The following is a 20,086-nucleotide window of genomic DNA, read 5'->3' as shown; positions in this document are numbered from 1 at the left end:
TAGACCTTTACGGATGTCATTTTACACCTAGTGCTTTGTCATTCCTCTTCAAGTAGTCAATATTCAAATCACCACTAGATTTCTTAAAATCAGAAATGTCATTAAACCCACAACTCAAAGTTGTATCGACCACTAAGGCATCTTGCAAGTTGCCACTAACATAACAAATGCTTCAATATTTGCTAGTGTTTTCTTCTTCTAATATGGCCACAAACAAAAGCAGATAAGACTTCATTTGTAATCAAACTTAGCACTCCACCACTTGCGTATTTTTCATCAACTTCTTTCACGAAGAGTGGAGAAAGAATCCTCCTACTAGGACCCAGACCACAAGCATCACCAGATTCTTTCACCATTTTACATGGACATTTGACATGCATGAGCCCTAACACCATAGGCAATCCATGTAGGAGATGCATCAAGAGAATAAACACCAAAGGTTCATCACAATAAAGACAAAAAGCCATGATTAATTATCATCCACATTAACCTATCTTTCTGATCACTAGTGTCGAACATGATCAAGACCAGCTTGTGCCACACAATTAGTTGCGATTTGGATAGTGAGATGAGATGAAATGATTTTAGATGAAAATTGAAAGTTGAATAATATATTATTAGAATATTATTTTTTAATATTATTATTGTTTATTATATTTTGAGATTTGAGGAAATTGAATTGTTTATTATATTTGTGTGAAAATTTGATAAAGTTGTAATGATGAGATACTTTTACTATCCAAATAGGGCTTTCGTCCTTCACTGCAAACTAAGAACAATGGAAATGAGTTGCTACACCACAAGTAGAGCAATGGTACACAGAAGTAAGTGGCAAGGCCTTTATACCTAAATTTTGAAAAGGATCTAATGAAGTCAAGCAAACACAGCACAGATGGTTGTTCAACATAAGAAAGATCTTCCATTCACCACAAATGATATGATCGAAGAACTTTTAGATTCTTCCTTTTTGTAGCAACTTTAACCCATTCTAGAGCTATTTTTTGCCTTTTCAATTAGGGGCATAACGAGTCCGGTTCAGTCCTGTTTTGGATAAAATTTAGGACCGAATCGGTATGTACCAATTTTACATTTTCAAAAACCGATTACACACTGGTTATCCCCTAAACCGGTTTTACCGGTTTTGGTCCAGTTCAGTCTGATTTTTCAGTTTTAATAAAATACAAATTTGTAAAAAAAAAAAAATCTGTTTAAAAAAAATTGCTTTAAAAAAAATCTGTTTTATACTTTTATTCTAGAATTTGTTTTATAGGTTTTAGGGGTCAAACCTAAAATTAATCTATAAAACAAATTCTGGAATATGACAGCTAGAAGACCAAATAAACCAATGACAGCCTCCATAAGCATGGGGGAGCTTGTCAGCAACCATACAAATAAATTGCCCAAATGATTTATGATGAACCTAGTTTTTCGCTATCATTTTTCAATATTATTTTCCAGCTGACATATTTGATGTTTCCAACTCCAAACAGAGTATTCGCACAAAAGCCAAATCTTATAAGAACAAAATTATTCATGAGAAACAACATACACCAACACACGTAAATAGAAAGCACATCAAATAATAGGATCTAAGAGTATACATTTGTAACTGCACGTACAAAAGATATGCGACCCTGCAAGCAATTTCTTTTTTTAGTTAAATCCAAAATTTGAGCTAATTTTCAGGCTTCATTGAATAAAGTAAAAGATAAGCATTGTTTCTCCATAAGATTATGATGCAAGACAAGAATGTCTTGGATTTATGTAGTGTGAATTGAACAAATGCTGAACCAGGAGAGAAGAAAAGTTGAAGTTAGTGCTAAAACAAGTTTTAATGATATGACCATATATTGAGGCTCAAAAGAAAATGGGTAAAGGAAATATAGATCAAGTTTCAAAACTTAATACTGGACATGACTTGAGATACACCTTAATAATCTTTATTTTAAAGATATTTTCTTGGGAAAGTGATATGTCATAACTAATAACGACTGCAGGATGTCGTAATTAAACATAATTTCCATGGTCACTAGCCAATACATCCAAATTAACTTTTCCAACATCATCTACCTACAATAACTTTCATAGTCACATCTTTTTTCCTATCATATATGGGTAACGTTATTTGCCAAACATTTGATGTAGCTAACTATAAGCTGCCTGTCTCTATTGTTGCATTGGCAATACCAAATGCTCAAACCTATCACTATGGGACCAATCAAAAGTCTAGATAGCATATGTCTAACTAATCCATCATCATAATCTTATTTCTAGACGAATGATAGCACCATATGCAAATGAAGACAACTTGACTATTGATAAGACAAGCTGTATTGTTCAACAATTGAAATGCATTTTTGTTAATGGTTATTTGCTACGCGTTCAGATGTTCTGTGAACATAATCCTCATTTTCCTTGAGCAAAAACGGGAGGAAGATTCTGAGGTAATAATGGAGAAGAGATATTTTCATAGGACCAAAAACGGAATGACTCACCCTCTTAGCCCAAACTAGATAAGAGTTATGTATTATACAGCTCGCATTATGCTTCCAATTCCTATGTTGTCCTACATTCTTTAGATCAACTTTTGCTAAATAATCCCAACTAATTCTGCAAACAATGACATTTGAAATATCATTAAAAAAAATCTCAAATAAAAACCAAGTAGCATGCATGACAAAACATCAAAAAGGAAGGTTCTTAGGCTCGTTGTGAGACTTTTCACATAAGACCAGCACGGTTTCACGACTCATCGCAGGTTTCCAAAAAAATCAAAAGAATATGGGACTTCAAGACATATAAAAAGGCCAAAGATGACAAATTATGATATGATTTGAACTATATGAGTGAAGTTGAAGCTTCACTGTTTTCTATGAAAATGAAAAATTCAAAAGAACGATTGAAGAAACCAAGCCAATCAAGATCAAGCACAAAATTCAAGAGTAGCTCTCCAAGGAATTAAATGAAATACTACGCTTCAAAGATAAGAAGATGACTAAATCACATAAACGAAATACAAATCTCATTTCTGGAAATTGATAAAAACCAATAGTATAGTAATTCTACAAAAACAAAATTGAAAAGAAGAAAGTAAAAATGTATACATAGAGATACCTAGAGAAGAACCATAAATTGGATGGAACGAAACATGTTGATGCATTTTTCGGCCTCAACATTATGGTTGGATGAGTCTCTCCTCTCACATGATAGTTCTTGGTAATAGTGTGCTTAGAGTACTCATTCATGGTTTTCTTAATGATAAATGACTAAAAATAAATAAGACAAGTATTTACATGGTTCGACATTGAGATTTACGTCTACAGGTCTTAAGTGTAAAATTGACTATGAATATGATTGAATATAAGCTCTTCATTCTCACTAAACTTTCTGCAATCACTCAACTCGCAGAGAGTAGTCACGATGCTTTCTGGTTCTCATCCCTTTCTCCAGCAGTCATTCCAAACCTCAAAGGTAGCTGATGCTTCTCTTTGTTGCCTCTCTCTCTCTCTTCTTCAAGCTACTTTCCCTTACTTTTAACACATGCACTCATTTTACTGCCAATAGAAAAAGAAAATTCACGACGGGAAGAAAAAAATAGAGATGTGAGAGAGAGAGAGAGAGAGAGTATATATATTTTTATTGTATTTATAAATATATATATATTTTTAATCATGTACCAATTCCAAAATATGAGAAATTCTTAGAATCCTAAGGATAATTGGATAATCTAACATTAGACATGCAATATATATATATATATATATATATATATATATAACTAATATTTGGCCAGAATTTCTCTAAACTGGGTCAGATCGAGGAAGTTTCCTATATCTATATACAAATACCTTATATACTTCAATCATATTTCACGTTTATCTCACTATATATCTAAATGTACGTAGCATTTTTCTATTATGCTTGAGTAATGCTATATATTACAGTACTATTATCTCACATGTTAGGAACGATAAAAGAAAAAGTAAAACAAAGGTGGAATCAATCACACACGACACAAAATTTATATATTTCAAATTATACCTATAAACCAAACCGAATCGGACCAAAACCGAAAAAAACCAAAAGTTTTGGTTTCTTTGATAAATATGTTTGTATCATTTCTCAAAATTTCAAAACTAGCATAGACCGGTTTGGTTTCAAAATGTCCGAAACAGGACTAAACCGATTACACCCCTAATGATTACACTGATAATAACATGTGTTTGCCCCTTAGATTCTATCTTTCAGACTTTCACAAATCATTGGCATTGGCTTAGTCATATGCCCATATTATCTAAGATTTGCCTAAGATGTAGAAAAACTGGTCTATATTCGAATAGTCAAGTATAAGTCATTTAACTTAATTATGAGCTACAACGCCTATATATATAAGTAAAGAGTGGCTTAGCCATCTAGATTTTTTATGTTATTTTATCTCCCCCTCTAGCCAAACGGTAACACTACACCTCTTTTTCACATTTTCTTGGCTTTTATATATTTTGATTTCTAGGTTGGATATAAGAGTATGAAACTGGTTTTGTACATGTCTTGATGTTTTATGTTTGAGAATGAAGTTAACGGTTATTGGACAGATTTTATATAATTTGATGTATAACTTGTTGGAAATTAATTATGAAAATGATGATAAAAAAAGTATTTAACAAAACAAATTAAAAAAATATGCATTTTAAAAGTAAAAATATATATATATTATTATATAGAGTAAGGGCTCATTAGATAGTAGAATATTTTAGAATTTTGTTAATAGCAGTGAAATGACTTGAGTTAATATGTTTTATTGGATCTTGGGAAATGAGAAAAAGTTGAATAAAAATATTATAAAGTTAAAAAATTAATTAAATATTATTTTTGTTTTGAAATTTGAAAAAATTGTATTGATTTTTGTGTTTTATTTGAAAGTTTGTAAAAGTATTGATTTTTGTGCTTGGATAATAACTAGATGAAAAAAAATTGAAGATTTGAAATTAAAATGTGTTTTGTATTTGAGTGATATTTGAAAAAGAGATTATAAAAAGTTTTGAGATGAGATGAGAATTTCATCTCATTATCCAAACAAGCCGTAAGATGGCTAGTCCAATGTTGCCAAATGTAAAAAAGTGACATATTTACCAAATTTTGCGTAAAAATATCAATGCTAATGCTATCAAAAGGTTGTCTCTTGCTCTCGGATCGGTTACTTTCTACCTTCGTTTTGAAGTATGATGAATATATATTCGATTTTTTTAATATGATCAAAGTTTATGTTAGTGTTGTTCTTACATTATTATAAGTTGGACTAACAATCTTTGATACAATCTAAGAATTCAACTCGAACACAATATTTTTGAGTCATGTCATTTTGAACAATGTTTTGAATACCGTATCAGATGGCATACCGGTCAAGATATTGGAACGAAATATTTCAGTATTGGTATCGTTTCGGGAGAGTCGATATATGAATAAATTATATATAAATACATATATATATAAATTATAAATAGTCTAGTCTGAATTAGATGTAAAAAAATAAACTTGTATTTTGAAAAAATGAAAAAAAAAAAATTAAAGGCAGAAATATCGGCCGGTACAAGCTGAAATACAGGCTAGTATAACACTGATTTTGAAGCTATCTTTAAATTAGGTTTTTTCTTTTTAAATTTGACCTTTTATGAATTATAATTCAACCAAGATTCATTTTTTGAACATCACAAAAAAACAAAATGTGTAAGAAAAATCATGTTATTCGATATTGTTGATAGGAAAATGATATTCTCACCACTAGTTCTTATCGCTCGATGTTTCCACTAGAATTTTTTATTTTATTTTTTAATTTTTTCTTTTTACTTAGTTATTAAAGAAGTATTTTTTTAAGAATTTTTTTATTATTTTTAAAAAATATTTAAAAATGTTAAAAAATACATATAAAGTAAAACAACGATAACAAAAAAGATTAATTATACGTAACGGTAACTCCCAGCTCGGTGGACGTAGCTGTTGATATGGTGGGAGTATACAATGAGGAAACCTACTTAGATCATTGAATAGAGAAATATCATTATCATTCTTTGATCTACCATCTTTTTATCATTTCCTGCCATAGCGTTAAATGATTGCTAGATCATGTCATATCAGAGAGCGATAAGAAGACTATTTAAAAGTTGATGAATGAAGTTCCTCGATTGAATACCCTTCCTTGTGTTTATCCTGTATATCAAGGCATACAGGTAAATTACTATCTTAGTCCCAAATTCGTTCCTCGATTTCAAACAGAACTCAGACACCGGACACCCAACCAAAGCAAAGCCAAAGCCAATATCAGTACTGTTGTATGCGAGATTTTTGTCACCTCATTTCGCTTTTCAAATAAATTTTGACAAGCATCCATATCAACTATGCTGCATAGCATCCTCTTCATTTTAGTTGGAATGGAGAGAGTCCTTGTAGGTTGCTGTTGGCGGCATCTAGGATACCTGCACGCACACACAACACTTGCACAGAGAGAGAGAGAGAGAGAGAGAGAGAGAGAGAGCAACCACCACCAAAGTGAATTTCTTGTACGATACAAATATATTAATGTTGGCTACAGTAATGCTTAATCTACAAGAAATAAAGCAAAATTTACACAAAGAATAAATAATTTTATATACAATCAGCTCGCCAAAACATCCAAGTTCCAACACAAATTTAACACAGCGTGAGAGACACCCAAAAACCAATTAATCCTCATTTCTTGTGTAGATGTATAATTCTCTATTTTCTTTGATCATCCTCCCTTCCCATAGAAAAATTATACCATACCTTAGTAATCCTCAGGGACCTCTTCATCAGGTAAACTCACTGTCAAGAGAGAATACTTGACTTTGAGAGAGATTTTAGCCCTCTCAACAAGAAGCCTCGCCCCAGATACAACCCAGTAACCAGGTGAGTCCTGTGGCCCTCTTGTCATCTCTGTCGTGTCAACATATCTTAGAAGCTTCGGTGTCTGGGTTGGCACTGGAGGGCCCCCAGGATACACAGCAGAGTTTATGTTCACTTCATCTGGCCGAGGTGGCTGTTTTTGAGCATTTGAGAAACGGGTGCTGATCAAGGTCGAGATTATTCCAGATTTTTGGGCCAAGCCAGGGGAACCATCCCACTCACTTTTAACAGCCATGGTGCCAATAACTTTAGAGAAATGGAGCCGTAAGAATAAAACTTTCTTCAATCCAGAGTCGCTAACTTCAAAGCGTGCCCCAGTAACAACAGAGAGATCATCATCAGACTCGACCGGGGCTGTGCACACATGAGAGAAGCTCTTCCACTGAACCTTTTCGTAGTACCTGCGGTCAGATGATAGGTGAGAGACTTTGTAATTCGGTTCATCCTTGAGTTGAAAGGTCTTTGGCTGTGAGGAAAGGTGCTGCAAGTGAATTGCTAAGCAGTTGCTTCTTTTTCCCTCCAAATAAAGCCGGAGGCCAGTAACTGGCTTCTTTTCCACATCAACCTGTCCAAAGAATTCGCATCTAAGTACGGTGCCAACACATAATACAATAACTCAACCCATTCGCATGCAATGAATTAAAAGACGATGAAAGGACACCCAGCCATGAGATATACAAGTCAGAAAGCTCCATAACATGATTTATTTTCTTTTCATCCTCTTTTTTTTCCTTTCCTGTAAAATATCACAAGAGCATTTGACAGCAAATTCAAGACTGCACGACTTCTTCCAGTTTGTTAAGACAAAATGCAGGATGGGGATGGAGATAATAGAAGATAAACTGATATGATCACCCCTATCAGGCCCCTTGTACTAACATTCTTTTTTTTTTTTTCATGTAAGTAACCATCTCTAGATCAGGAAGGCAAAGTCAGAACCCTATGCCCCAGAGGACACAATCCAATCTAGCCCCTTCACCACCTCCACCCAAACCCTGCCTCTTCATTGAGACATAGTTCATTTATGAATTCCTCTGGGTATTTGAATAGCAGAGACTCTCTCTGATGAACAGCCCAACAGGGAAGTAAGGTATCAGCCATCAAGATAGCTCATAACTTAGAACCCAAAGTCACTAGGCCATCCTCAAGGTAATTTAGTAGAGATGAGATTTTCAGTCTATCTATAAAATATAACATATCCTAGTCCAACTTAAAAAAGAGAAAGGAAAAAAGTCCAAATAAGTCAGCAATGAAATTGCTACCCCCAGATTCAAGTTCAAGTTATAATAATGATAAACCGCAAATCAGTTCTCTTTAGCCAACTGTTCCTGTTTTTCAGTGAAAGGTCTAAACAGACCTTCACATTTAGCACAGAATCTAAAAGTGGTTTGTCAGCCATAGGATTCATGACTAGAATTATGATTTCATATATGCCCTCTTCATAGGCATGCATTTCCTCTTCTCAAGGGCAACACACATAACTCAGAAAATTTTAAAATAAATTAAATAATAAAAGGTAAATAAATAGACACAAGGAAAACTCTTCAAAAATGAATAAAGATTTTCCCATATAAGACTAAAGAGTATTACTGGAGTTTTGTTAACATAGAGCTTAGGACCCATTAAGCTGAACTGTAAAGATGCACTATGCTGCTTCCGATCTGGACCAAGGGGAATGTCACCAAATACTGGCGCCCATTGCCTTGGAAGTTGAAACTCCAAAAACTGATGTAGTTCTTGAATTGGCGGTTTATCTGCATCCATGAAACATGAACAAAAGAATGACTGTTTACATTTTCCTATTATAACACAAATTTGAGCCAAACAATGTACATCAAATTCAAATGAGTTATTATGCATAAGCATAAAACCATCAACAATAAGGCCATCAGATTACTCTTAGAAACGTGAGGTAATAGTCAAATAAAATGTGTAGCTGTAACGCCTCAAGGGAGGCCTAAGCCACATCTAGGCCTATACTCCAAAAAGACTAGTCAATGATACAATTGGAGCTCTATTGGAACCATTATAAAAAGCAAAAACTTCTCCCTCCCAAGTAATGTGGGATTCCATAAACCACCAACCCTTATCACATATCAATCAATATGGGGTATCACAATTTCCTCCCCTTAAATTTCCAACGTTCTCGTCGGGCCCGTCCATTGTAAGTGGCACAGCTCAAGTCCCACATTTTTAGTTGGGATAGACTCTAATACCATTTGTAACACCCCAAGGGAGGCCCAAGCCACATCTAAGCCTATAATCCAAAAGGACTAGTCAATGATACAATTGGAACTCCATTGGAACCATTATAAAGAGGAAAAAATTCTCCTTCCCAAACAATATGGGATCTCATACATCATCTACCCCTCTCACTTATCAATCAATATGGGGTATCACAGTAGGCCACATGGCAATGGACTAAGAAAATTACATTAAAGGGTTTACTTTTGGCAATGGGTGTTTATTCATTAATACAATGAGAGAACAACTATCCATGGCTATCAAAGATAGTTATGAGTCCACTTTCTTATGTAAACTTATTGGGCATTAGGAATCCAACAGAATTTTCCAGACAACAAGTTAAAATTTTTTTTTTATTCCATTGGCCCACACTACATAACCGTTTGCAAATGGAATGCAGTAAAACAAAATAAACATAAACTCTTCCTAAAATGCCCATGATCAAGGTATGGACGTGAACATGGGGTAATTCGACACACAAATGGCTGCTTACAATATTCCCAAGAAAAACCAAAATGCAACCATAAATTGCTTAGACACTGTTTTCACAAAACAATTCTAGTTCAAAGCGAATTATCTTCTACTTTACGATTGCTTCAGAACTAGACTAAACTGATTCTATGGTTTAACAAACGCCCTCTCCTTTCCATGCCACTAACCCTCGTATTATATTTGTACTTAAAAACAATGGCATGAATTCAAGCAGAAGCAATAATGCCTTGGTCCCACTGACCTTAAATTGCATAACCATTAGGGTATGCTTCTCTTCACATAACTACATTTTTCAAGGAAACAATGAAGCTGTATTCTGACCATGATTACAATTTATTCTTAGGGAAGAAGGCAAAAAATGGAAATAATGCCAGTTTGAACTTGGGGCTTGAATAGACTTATAAGTTGATCATGAGTCTTACTGTTATTTATTTAATTCCTAGCAGTTTTATTTATTGTCAACTTTCAGGCTTACGAATGTAATTTCAGATTTTTGGATATAGGTTGTACTTTAGTCTCTTGGATATTAATGTTCATTATCGTATTAGGTTTTTATTTGTGGTTTTACTATTAATTTTTGGACTCAGTGGTCAAAGGCCAAGGAGTCCAAGTCCTAGTAGAATCCAGCATTTATCACCAATATATGGTAAACTTATTGAATAAACTACTTATCAAAATAAAAAAATAAAAAAATAAAATGAATAAACCCCTAGGGGTGGCTTGTGTGGTAAGGACCCTGGTCTTGGGAGTATGCCCTAGGTCTAAGGTTCAAACCACCCTTGGGTGCAAACAATTTGTCCGGGCCACGTCCTATCAGTGAAAAGCTGATGATTTACCTAATTCATCTAATGGGGATGCGTTACAAGGGTCCAAGTTCAACCGGGTAAAAGGAATGTTGTCAGTCTCCTGGATTCCTCGTCATTAAAAAAATTAGGTCTACTTCATGAAGTACAGCCATTATGCAAATTTCCAGCAAAATTGCTTGAGGATTGTGTGATGCAACCCCATCCAAGGAGTGAGGTCAATAAACAAATTTTATTGATAGAAATAACCATAGCCAAAGTACACAGGACATATACAACAGCAGCAACTAGTCAGGATTGTCAAGAGATACAAGTCAGTCATGGAGATTTAAATCATTGAAATCTATTACAATTGACCAATGGAATAGTGTTAAAAAAGGAAGTTTTATGCTAGAAACCTTAGTGATGCTTATAATTAACTATACTTTCCCCTTTACTTATAAAAAAAAAACCCTTTCCCCTTTCCCTTTTCCTATTTCTTCGAATTTCTAGAAATTTCCCATCGAATTCCAGCAAAGATTAGTTCTGCAATTATACCTATTTTCTACTAAATCCAAATCTTTAAACCTGTAAACTACATAGTATCAAATAATTCTCAAATATCCCATGAAAGCCCAAATGATCTTCCTGATCACTGTTCACAGCCCAGGAACAGCAACCAGACCCTAACTTCTACTCCTTATTTCCATCACCAAATCCCACCTTTCCCTTACAATCTTCCAAACCCTACATCCCAAATATATTTCGTTCTTTTTACCAAAAACCCTAAAAAAATCTGCGGCCAAATAAACCATAGCTAGCCTAAAGGTCCTCACTGATTTTCTCAGATTTCTCCTCCATCAAAGGGTTCAGCAGCATAACAATTGAAGATACAAAACAGTGTCCGAGCTGCTAAATAGAATGCAATAAGTGCAAAATAAGAAGACAATTCATACTTACATCGAAGATAAAGATTGATGGCATGGCTCAAAAAGCCACTGCCATGAAGTCCACTCAACAATGATGAGATCGGGATGAATGACATTGAGATCACATCAGGTTCCAACTGAACTGTCTGAGACCACTCATTGTGAGATAGACCTCTACTCAAGGTTCCTCCTTTCCTCTTGCATGTGAATTTAACATCCTGCAACTGAAATATAAAAGACATAAGCAACTAAAAGCAAAATCGATTCTGATGATATGCAGAAGTCAAAAACTTTAGAGAACAGCAAAATGGCTGCAATGAACATTCATGTGTGTGTGTGTGAAAACCACCATATAGATGAGTGTGGTTAAGTAAAAGTCTGACAAGTCCCATATTGTCCAATTTGGACCTTTGCTGGTAGATATAATATATCCATGCTTTCAAATCAAAGACACTATAAACTCCACTGATGAATGTTGTGAGACTGAGACTATCATGTATTGTAGAGCAGGATTCTGATACTTATGAATGTTCTTGTACTGGTAATATTTGATTCTCATATAAACCACAAGAATAGGTTTAGAGGGCTGAATAAATATGCTGAAAACTGGACAAGACTGCCAATTGCAGTTAGTTAACCCACTATGGAGGCAGTGTTGGTGACACAGGTTTATACCATATCTGCTAAAAGAAAACAAACTACATGTTCGTTATTACTTATTACTATACCGCATAATCGTTAAATTGAATTAAACATGTTTATTTAGCATATATACATGTAACATTTGTTTACTTGTTTTGTTCCAATGACTCTAGGTTATCAGCATCTTAGATGAAACCAATGCGCCACTTTCCTATGCCTCATCTCTTATTCTTTCTTATAAACCGAGCATCACAATGAAAAAAACAGTATAATGTTCCACATTTTACCTAAACATCCACCATTAAAAGAAGCCAAAACATCAGAACGCTAACAATATAGAAGTAACTATTAAAAGGAACCAGAAGAGTTCAATTGCAAAGCAGAAAACAAATAACGCCATATTTAGTGCCATAGCCCATACTGTCTCATATGGGATCTTTTGACCACCACTACTCAATAAGGCATTTATGTACGGAAAGTTTACCTCATTATGGTAGTAAGAACCAGATTGAACTGCATCTATAAAGGGGATCCCACTCTCCTTGATGAACTGAAAGAAAATTATGATAGAAGTTAAGATAACTGCATAACATGTCCTTAGTTTAAACTTCATTTCTTCCAAATTATTTAAACAAAACATTGCAAAATAAATCCATCCTCAATCATGATGCAAAATTATTAACCATAAGAAAACATAAATAGGGGGAAATGGAGCTTAACAAGTGCGGCAAACTTTTTACAAAAAGTACAGTTTCGACCTCTAAGCACCATCATGAAGTTCTAAGATTTACCAAATTAAATTTAATTTAAATACGAATTTGCACAAGGATGGCTCCTTTAAAATAAAAACAACTTTAACCTTGTAATGATGCACCCCAGGTCCCTTACCAAGAGTGATTGCAGAAGCACGCACAATGTGGAATCTGATTAAATTTCATGAAATAGAATGTGGCAGCTCACCACTGATGGCAACTTAATGGGAAAAGTTACATCAGCAGAGACCTTGGAAATTCTATCATTGTCTGGTCAGTAGCATGAGTGCGGTATGCAAAGTTAAATCAGCAGAGCCTGGGAATACTTTCATTGTCTGATCAGGAGCATGTTAGTGTGATAGTACTATTGATGGACATTTTTTTGTCCATTTCAGAAGAGCTTATGCTTTTGGGACAGTTGGTATAGGAGTTGTGGTAAAAGTGCATGTGAAAAGAACAAAACACCGAGGCAGAAGTAGTTCAATTACCAAAAGCGAATGCATTTACAAATGCGCACTTCTAGTGAACTTAAAGTACAATTGTAATCTTTTGAAACGATATTACTGCTTGTCTACTAGACCACTAATTTAGACCAAGTAGATGAGGAAGATACCAGTGACAAATCTCTTGATGACAATGATGATGGTCTTAAGCTTAATGATGAGAATATTAAATACATTAGGATTGCATGCATTGCTAGCATTAGCATAAAAGTCAGTAACTACTACAATTATTGTGCTTTTTAGGTCATTGCCATTTGGTGATACTTTGATAAACCACATACTTATTTTCATTATAGCTATCAAATATCATAGCTGCGTACGCTTTGTAAAGCACAAGAGAATTATATAAAATGCCATTGTTTAAAAACTATATGTAATTAGTTGATCACTTATTTTTCATGTTGAATATAATCTTACAAATTGAGTTTAAAGGCTAAGATATGTTACCATCTTGCTATTTAAAACTTTTTTATTGTATTTATAAATATATTTTTTTTTTATGAGAAATTTATAAATATATTTTTATCATACATTATTCTTAAAAATGTGCACTTCACTTCAATCAAGAACCCATGTGTGCTTTGCACCGAGGCTCTAGGCAGCATTTGCACTAAAGTGTGCTTGGAACTTTCTGCCGCTTTCTCCAACACAGCATAAATGCATTATGAAAAGGTCATGATGAACCTTTCTTTCAAAGTATTTGCTCCAATCAATCAATAATTTACTTGATATCAAATCCACTATCATATTTCTAAACTTTAGTTAGCACTTCTTTTTTAGGCCAAAAAGGGTAAGGTGGGGGAGACCACAGGTTGATACTCTTACACTCTTATGCAACCTCCTAGCTGCTAGGGAGCCACTTAGAAGGGGGCTAGACGAGCCCACAGAAAGTACAAAAAGTGAGGTCAATGTGAAGAAATCGCAGGCACTCCCTCAAAGTGGACTTAATCTAAACAATAACCTCAGCCCCAACAGTGGTACTAAGTCGGTGGATAATGGGGAAGACTCTGATCTCCTTAGCATTGTGCCCATTGAGACTCAAACCCACGACCCCCCAACCCCCCGACCACTTGGAAATAATCCTCTTACCACGAAGACAACACCCTCGGTGGTCTTTAATTAACACTCAATTCTAATAAAGCTATCAACAAGAGATACTTGTGGCAGAGTTATGACAAGATGGATGAAGTGTTCAGGCAGTAGGACATCATCAAAGGATCCATCCGACTAGTGGAAGGACAAAAGGAACACAGATTCTAGCTCTAAAAGAAGACATGATGCGTAGCAGAATATTTTAGCCTCAAATACATAATGAGTTAAAGATTAAAAGTGAAAAGGCTACACTGCAACCATCCAATTATGAACCTGAATATAGCTTTGCACTACAAGATAAAACTCCTTCAGTTAATTCAGTTAAGATCATAATTCATGGTGCACAGATAGAAATCCTTCAAACCTTCTGCCTCCCAATTGAATTCATTCCATGCTGTCCATTCCCATCTGCAAACATCTTGTCTGCCATATCCTTCAGATTCTTCTGTACATCAGCAGGTTGGAGAGGTGATGAATACTGTTGTTTCGCATATATTAAATCCTTGCCCCCCATTTTCACTCCAACAATAATATGTGTGCCATACTTCTCAACAAACCTGGAATTATCCAAACACAGCATAAGTTTGATACGTTCTTTATACTTAATACGGTAGGATTATATCATACACTTTATTAGAAAAAAACTGTTATTAAGAACTGCTAAGAAACATTACAAATAAACAAATTTGCGCAAAAATTAAAAAAAAAAAAAAAAAAAAAAAAAAAAAAAAAAAAAATTCTATCACACAATGTGGGAATTTTGATTATTATTATGGTTATTGTTGTTTTTGTTGCATAAAAATTTGATATTGTTGTTATTATTATAGTGGTCATAATGGAAATGTGTCGAGCAAAAGGATGGAGGAGGAAATATGGAGTGATTTATGGAGGCCCATGAGATTAAAACAATATGGGAGAGATGGAAAAATAGACCTAATTCGATGTGTAATCCCCCTTCCCCAAGAAAACAAGCAATTAAAGGAAATTCCAAAAAGTGAATTTCAACATAAGTTGTGAACTGCTTGTCATTAAAAAAATGTTGTGAACTTCTTTCTTTTGGCAGGATATGTAAACTGTAAACTAATATTTGCAGATACACTGCCCACAGATCGATGAGAACAAAGCTAAAAGCCATAGAACTCACCTTGCCAATGCAGCAGGATCCCATGATGATGGTACAGCTTGTTTAACATGATCACGCAATACCACCTGTGATTTTTCTAGTTCAATGTTGTAGAGTGTGATGAAGACACCATCAAAAGCAAGGCTTTTAGTGTTGGCAGCATCTTTCTGCCAGCTTCCTGTGAATTCAAATGCAGTATTGAAGTGGCCCGAGGGGATTTTACCAGAAAGAGAGAATTCCTTGTTAAACTGCTCTGACATCTAGAAGCATAAAACATGTTATTAAAGCATATAGAGGTTAAAGTGACAAGTGGAAACTAAGGACAACAGAACAAGACCTAATGATTGAGAAGAGAGCTAACTGTGCTTCTAACCATAAAACCAGAAAAGGGAAAAGGATGCGTACTCCAATACAAAAACTAAAGAGCAATATAACCACTGAACATGCTTCTCAAAACACAATTAATTTTTTCATAGCATTTAAACTAAAAAATTTGAAGCTATCAAACTTCTTTTTAAAGACAAGTTTGCAGGAACTCTCGGAGTGACATAACTCCCAATATTATCAGCTATTTGGTGAATTCGTATTAAAACCAGATAGCATACAACAGAAAAAGGGCAATTCAAATGTAAGAGCGGGTGATTTGAAAGGGTTAAAAGAAAGAAATAGACTAAGACAAACTAAGTCATTCCATGGATCCCCAAACCCCGGACAGAATTGAAACAAAAACAGATCCTCCTGTGTGCAGAAAATCAACCCCACAAAATCGACGAACTTAACGTTAGCGATCTTTGGAAACCGGAGAAAAAAGACAATAATAACCTTGTGTAGATAATATAAGCCCCATATACCTGCTGAAAAGATAGAACATCAGAGGCGAACCTCAGACGGTCGCCTTTATCACACTTGATTGACTTGGGCACATTTGGAATGGAGAGTCTACCGGGGGAACGACCAAGTCGCGGTGATCATCATCGATGACGATCAGCCTGGGTTCGGCCGAGTTCCTCTTACAGTACTTAAGCTTCAAATCCTCGGCCAGGTCGTAACCCAGCCCAATCGATTCTATGGCGGCCGCCACTGCCATCTTCTCCCCGTTCCCCATCTTCTTCTTGTTGCTCATCTTTCTAACCCACTCTCTCTATCTCTCTCTCCTATCTATCTACCGCTCTCTCTTTCTCCCTACTACCCTATGATCATCCACCAAAAGCCTTCAAGAACGAACAAATAACGGAACTACTCGAAGAAAAGAAGAAGTCGTCTTCGAAAAATAGAAAGAAAGGCAAGAGGATGACTGGTCAAACCAAAGCCTGAGACTTTTTAAAAACTTAAAAACTCTTTTTTTATTTTTCTTTTTTACTCCATTGGTTTAATGGGCATTTGCAGCGGTTTGAATAGGTTAGGTACGTGAAAGTGTGCAACACTCAAAAAGTAGTTTTTGGGTGCAGAAGTCAAAGGTTGAGTGCTCGAGTTCTGTTTCTGGGAAGAATCCCCCCGGCTGCTTCTTCGTCGTCAGCTTCCCTTTTTTTTTTTTTTTTTTTTTTTTGGCATTTTCTCTTTTACATTCTCCTACTTCCGCGTAAACAACAAATTAGATTTTTTTTTCCTTTTATACAAGAAATTATTACTCTTTTTTAAAATAAATAAATATATACAAAATCTATATCAAAAATTTAATTTTTTAATAATAAATTTTATTCATTTTTAAAAGAATTGCGAGATACTTACATAATCTATAACTGTAACTAACATTACTCGATTAACAAACAAAGACGTAAGATTAGATTAGATTAGCTTGACAATTTTGATTAAGAAAATATTATTTATACATATAATTTTACTTACATAATCATACGTGTTATTGTGTTAACTATTAAAAGTATTAAAAGTTTAAAATTAAAAATTGAAAAATAAAAAAAAACATTGATAAAATGGGATTCCTACTAATATATATATAATATTTTGCGTAAAATAGTACGTGCTTGTAGCACTATTCACTTAATAAATATAAAATCTTTTATTTTTTCAAATTCAACATTTCTTTTAAATAACATGAATATAAAAATCAGAAATTATTGGGATTAGTACTTACCTATTATGGGAAAGATAGATAGGGATATGAGAGTGATGGATTTTGCATTGAGCTGTCATTACTCCTTTTACTTCCTTGGAATTTTTGACATGTAAGGAGCAAAATGGTGCATGATAAAGAATGCCTAGACCCGAGACAAGTGGTAGAACATGCAATGTCGATGTTGAGGAGTTACAAAGACCTTAAGCTGCTACCTAAAACTAAAGCGCAGCAATACTACTGCTAGAAACCTCCCCTATAGATTTCTTAAAACTTAGGATAGGTTTGGGGGATGGGATGAGACACAAAATTCTCATCTCATCTCATCATTACACCTTTTTCAAATCTCCATACAAAATATAATAAACAATTCAACTTTTTCAAATCTCAATTCACATTTTTCAAATCTCAATACAATAATAATATTAAAACACAATATTTTAAACTCTCAAACAAAATACAAAATTCTCATCTCACCCTCCAAACCTATCCTAAATGTGGATGGAGCCATTTTCATAGGGTTGGTGTGGGTGCAATCCTTAGAAATGCCAAGGGTGACACCATTATTGCAGCTAGTAAAGTGGAAAATGAAGTAGTAGATCCAAAAACTATTGTTGAGAGTGATTGCTTGCTACTTGTGGAAGCACTACAAAACAAAGATGAATCTGAAACCATGTTGGCATTCTTATGAGTGAAGTTAAAAAGTTACAAAGGTGTTTAGGTGAGTGTCAGTTTCAACATATTTTTAGAGAAGGTAATGTGGCAATACATAGGCTTGCTCGAAATGCTTGGAATGTTGAGAGCAGATATGTGATGAGATTGTATTCAAGACTTTTTTTCTCAAGCTATATGCCTTGATAAATGTCTATAAAAATAAAGTAGAGAGCTAGGGTGGCGGTCTGAACAAACCCCAGTACAAAAATTGTAGTCCATAACAATTTGAACAAATAAAAAATAAAAGAGCAATGGATCCAATTATTTGGACCCGGGTCCATGATCCTTGGCTCTCGAAGCAACCGCTGAAGGAGCAGTTTTGTAATGCAACTGGTGGTAGATTCGTGATCCGATGCATGAATTGGTGTCCACATCCAAGGAGAAAACATTGCATAAACTATTTTGAAGTTATTGAAAAAGATCTCCAAACTCTTTTTCCCTAGGTCCTGATCAGTTATAGAAAGTTGAAACATAACTAAAATATTTAGAATCGAACCATTCAGATCGACAGCGCGCAGCTCATCGGAGGCACACGCATTACAGCAAGGTAAGGTATGATGATCCACATATTTGAAAGATCCGGAGGTTGGGATTCCACTCGTGTTGCACATGATGTCCATGCATGCAGTACAGGTTGTTCGCAGCACTTTCATCATAAACTTTGAAGATCAATGGCTAGTAAGTATGGTGGTCTAGCTTGTGCAACATTCGGTGGCCGAAAGGTGATAGATTAGATATTTTTAATAGCGGAGAGGAAAAGAAAAAGAAAAAACTAAAACGGAAAACATTGTTCTAGATGGAGAAGGTAATGAGTTGAGGGGAGGGAGGATCAGTTGAGAGGATTGCCATATGATTCTTTTCTAGAGAGAAGTTTGAGAGAAAATGGTTAGATGTAAGTTGTAAATAGTTTGTTTTCAAATTTCTTTATTGGCATACTCAATACATCACTTATGTCTAGCAAAAAAAAAAAAAAATACATCACTTATGTGTATTCACGTCAGACTTTTACGTAACAAAATTTATAAATAATTTATGTGCATATTTATTTATTTTTTTATGTCGGATAACTTCTCTAAGGTATGGCCTTACGAACTAGTTATTTATTTATTGGCATACTCAATACTCCGGTCTCGTGTACTGCATCATTAGAAGTTTTCTTATACAGAACTGGTTAAATCGCTGACTTTTAGCAAGACGTGTGACCCTAAAGATTGTTTGTACTCATGAGGTATTGAATTTTACGTGCATATTTATCTCGAGCCTTACTAAGTAAAGCGATTTGGTGCATCAAACCGCGTACTAATACTGACGTGACTTTTTTTATTGAAAAGAAAAATAAAAGAATAAAATCTTTTAGAGAAAAAGAAGGTCATATGTCTCACGAAAATTATTTTCGTCTAAATTTGCATCATTTCATTAAACAAATGACTTACACATTAGCATCGATACGCGGGTTAGTGGGCAAACTCGCTTACGAAAAGACTTTTCCATTTATCTCAGTTTAGATTCTAAAAATCTCATAATCATTTTAAAAGATGCAATGAGATAATGGCTTTACTTGTCAAAACATTCATCCAAGATTGAGATCTCTAGATTCCAAAATTAGATTGTATGAGAAAGATACATGTGTGACATTTATGATAAATATTATTATCATGTTATGCATTTGTACGATAGTATCTAATACTCAATATGGGAATCGTTCTATTCTGAACTCAAGAAAAAACTAAAAATGGCTCTTTGGACGGACAATATTAGGATCTGATTTTAGGGGTAGACCCACTTATTGCATTTTTGTTTATTATAATGTTAAATATTTGTATT

At 34.5% G+C, this 20,086-nt stretch overlaps 1 protein-coding gene across 1 annotated transcript; it reads right to left on the bottom strand.

The window, feature by feature from the left end:
* Positions 1-6,524: 6,524 nt before the first annotated feature.
* LOC121251434 (MACPF domain-containing protein At4g24290-like) lies at positions 6,525-16,615 on the bottom strand. Its single transcript, XM_041150693.1, is given in 8 exon segments — positions 6,525-7,483; positions 8,509-8,672; positions 11,397-11,589; positions 12,492-12,557; positions 14,719-14,911; positions 15,499-15,737; positions 16,329-16,424; positions 16,427-16,615. Coding segments are annotated over 8 exon segments (1,809 nt in total). The 5' UTR covers positions 16,601-16,615; the 3' UTR covers positions 6,525-6,799.
* Between the last annotated feature and the right edge of the window lie 3,471 nt (positions 16,616-20,086).

The sequence above is a fragment of the Juglans microcarpa x Juglans regia genome, chromosome 2S, assembly GCF_004785595.1.
Source record: "Juglans microcarpa x Juglans regia isolate MS1-56 chromosome 2S, Jm3101_v1.0, whole genome shotgun sequence".
In the NCBI taxonomy this organism is placed as follows: domain Eukaryota; kingdom Viridiplantae; phylum Streptophyta; class Magnoliopsida; order Fagales; family Juglandaceae; genus Juglans; species Juglans microcarpa x Juglans regia.
The sequence above is the reverse complement of the archived record's forward strand: the minus strand, read 5'-3'. Positions and strand labels throughout refer to the sequence as shown.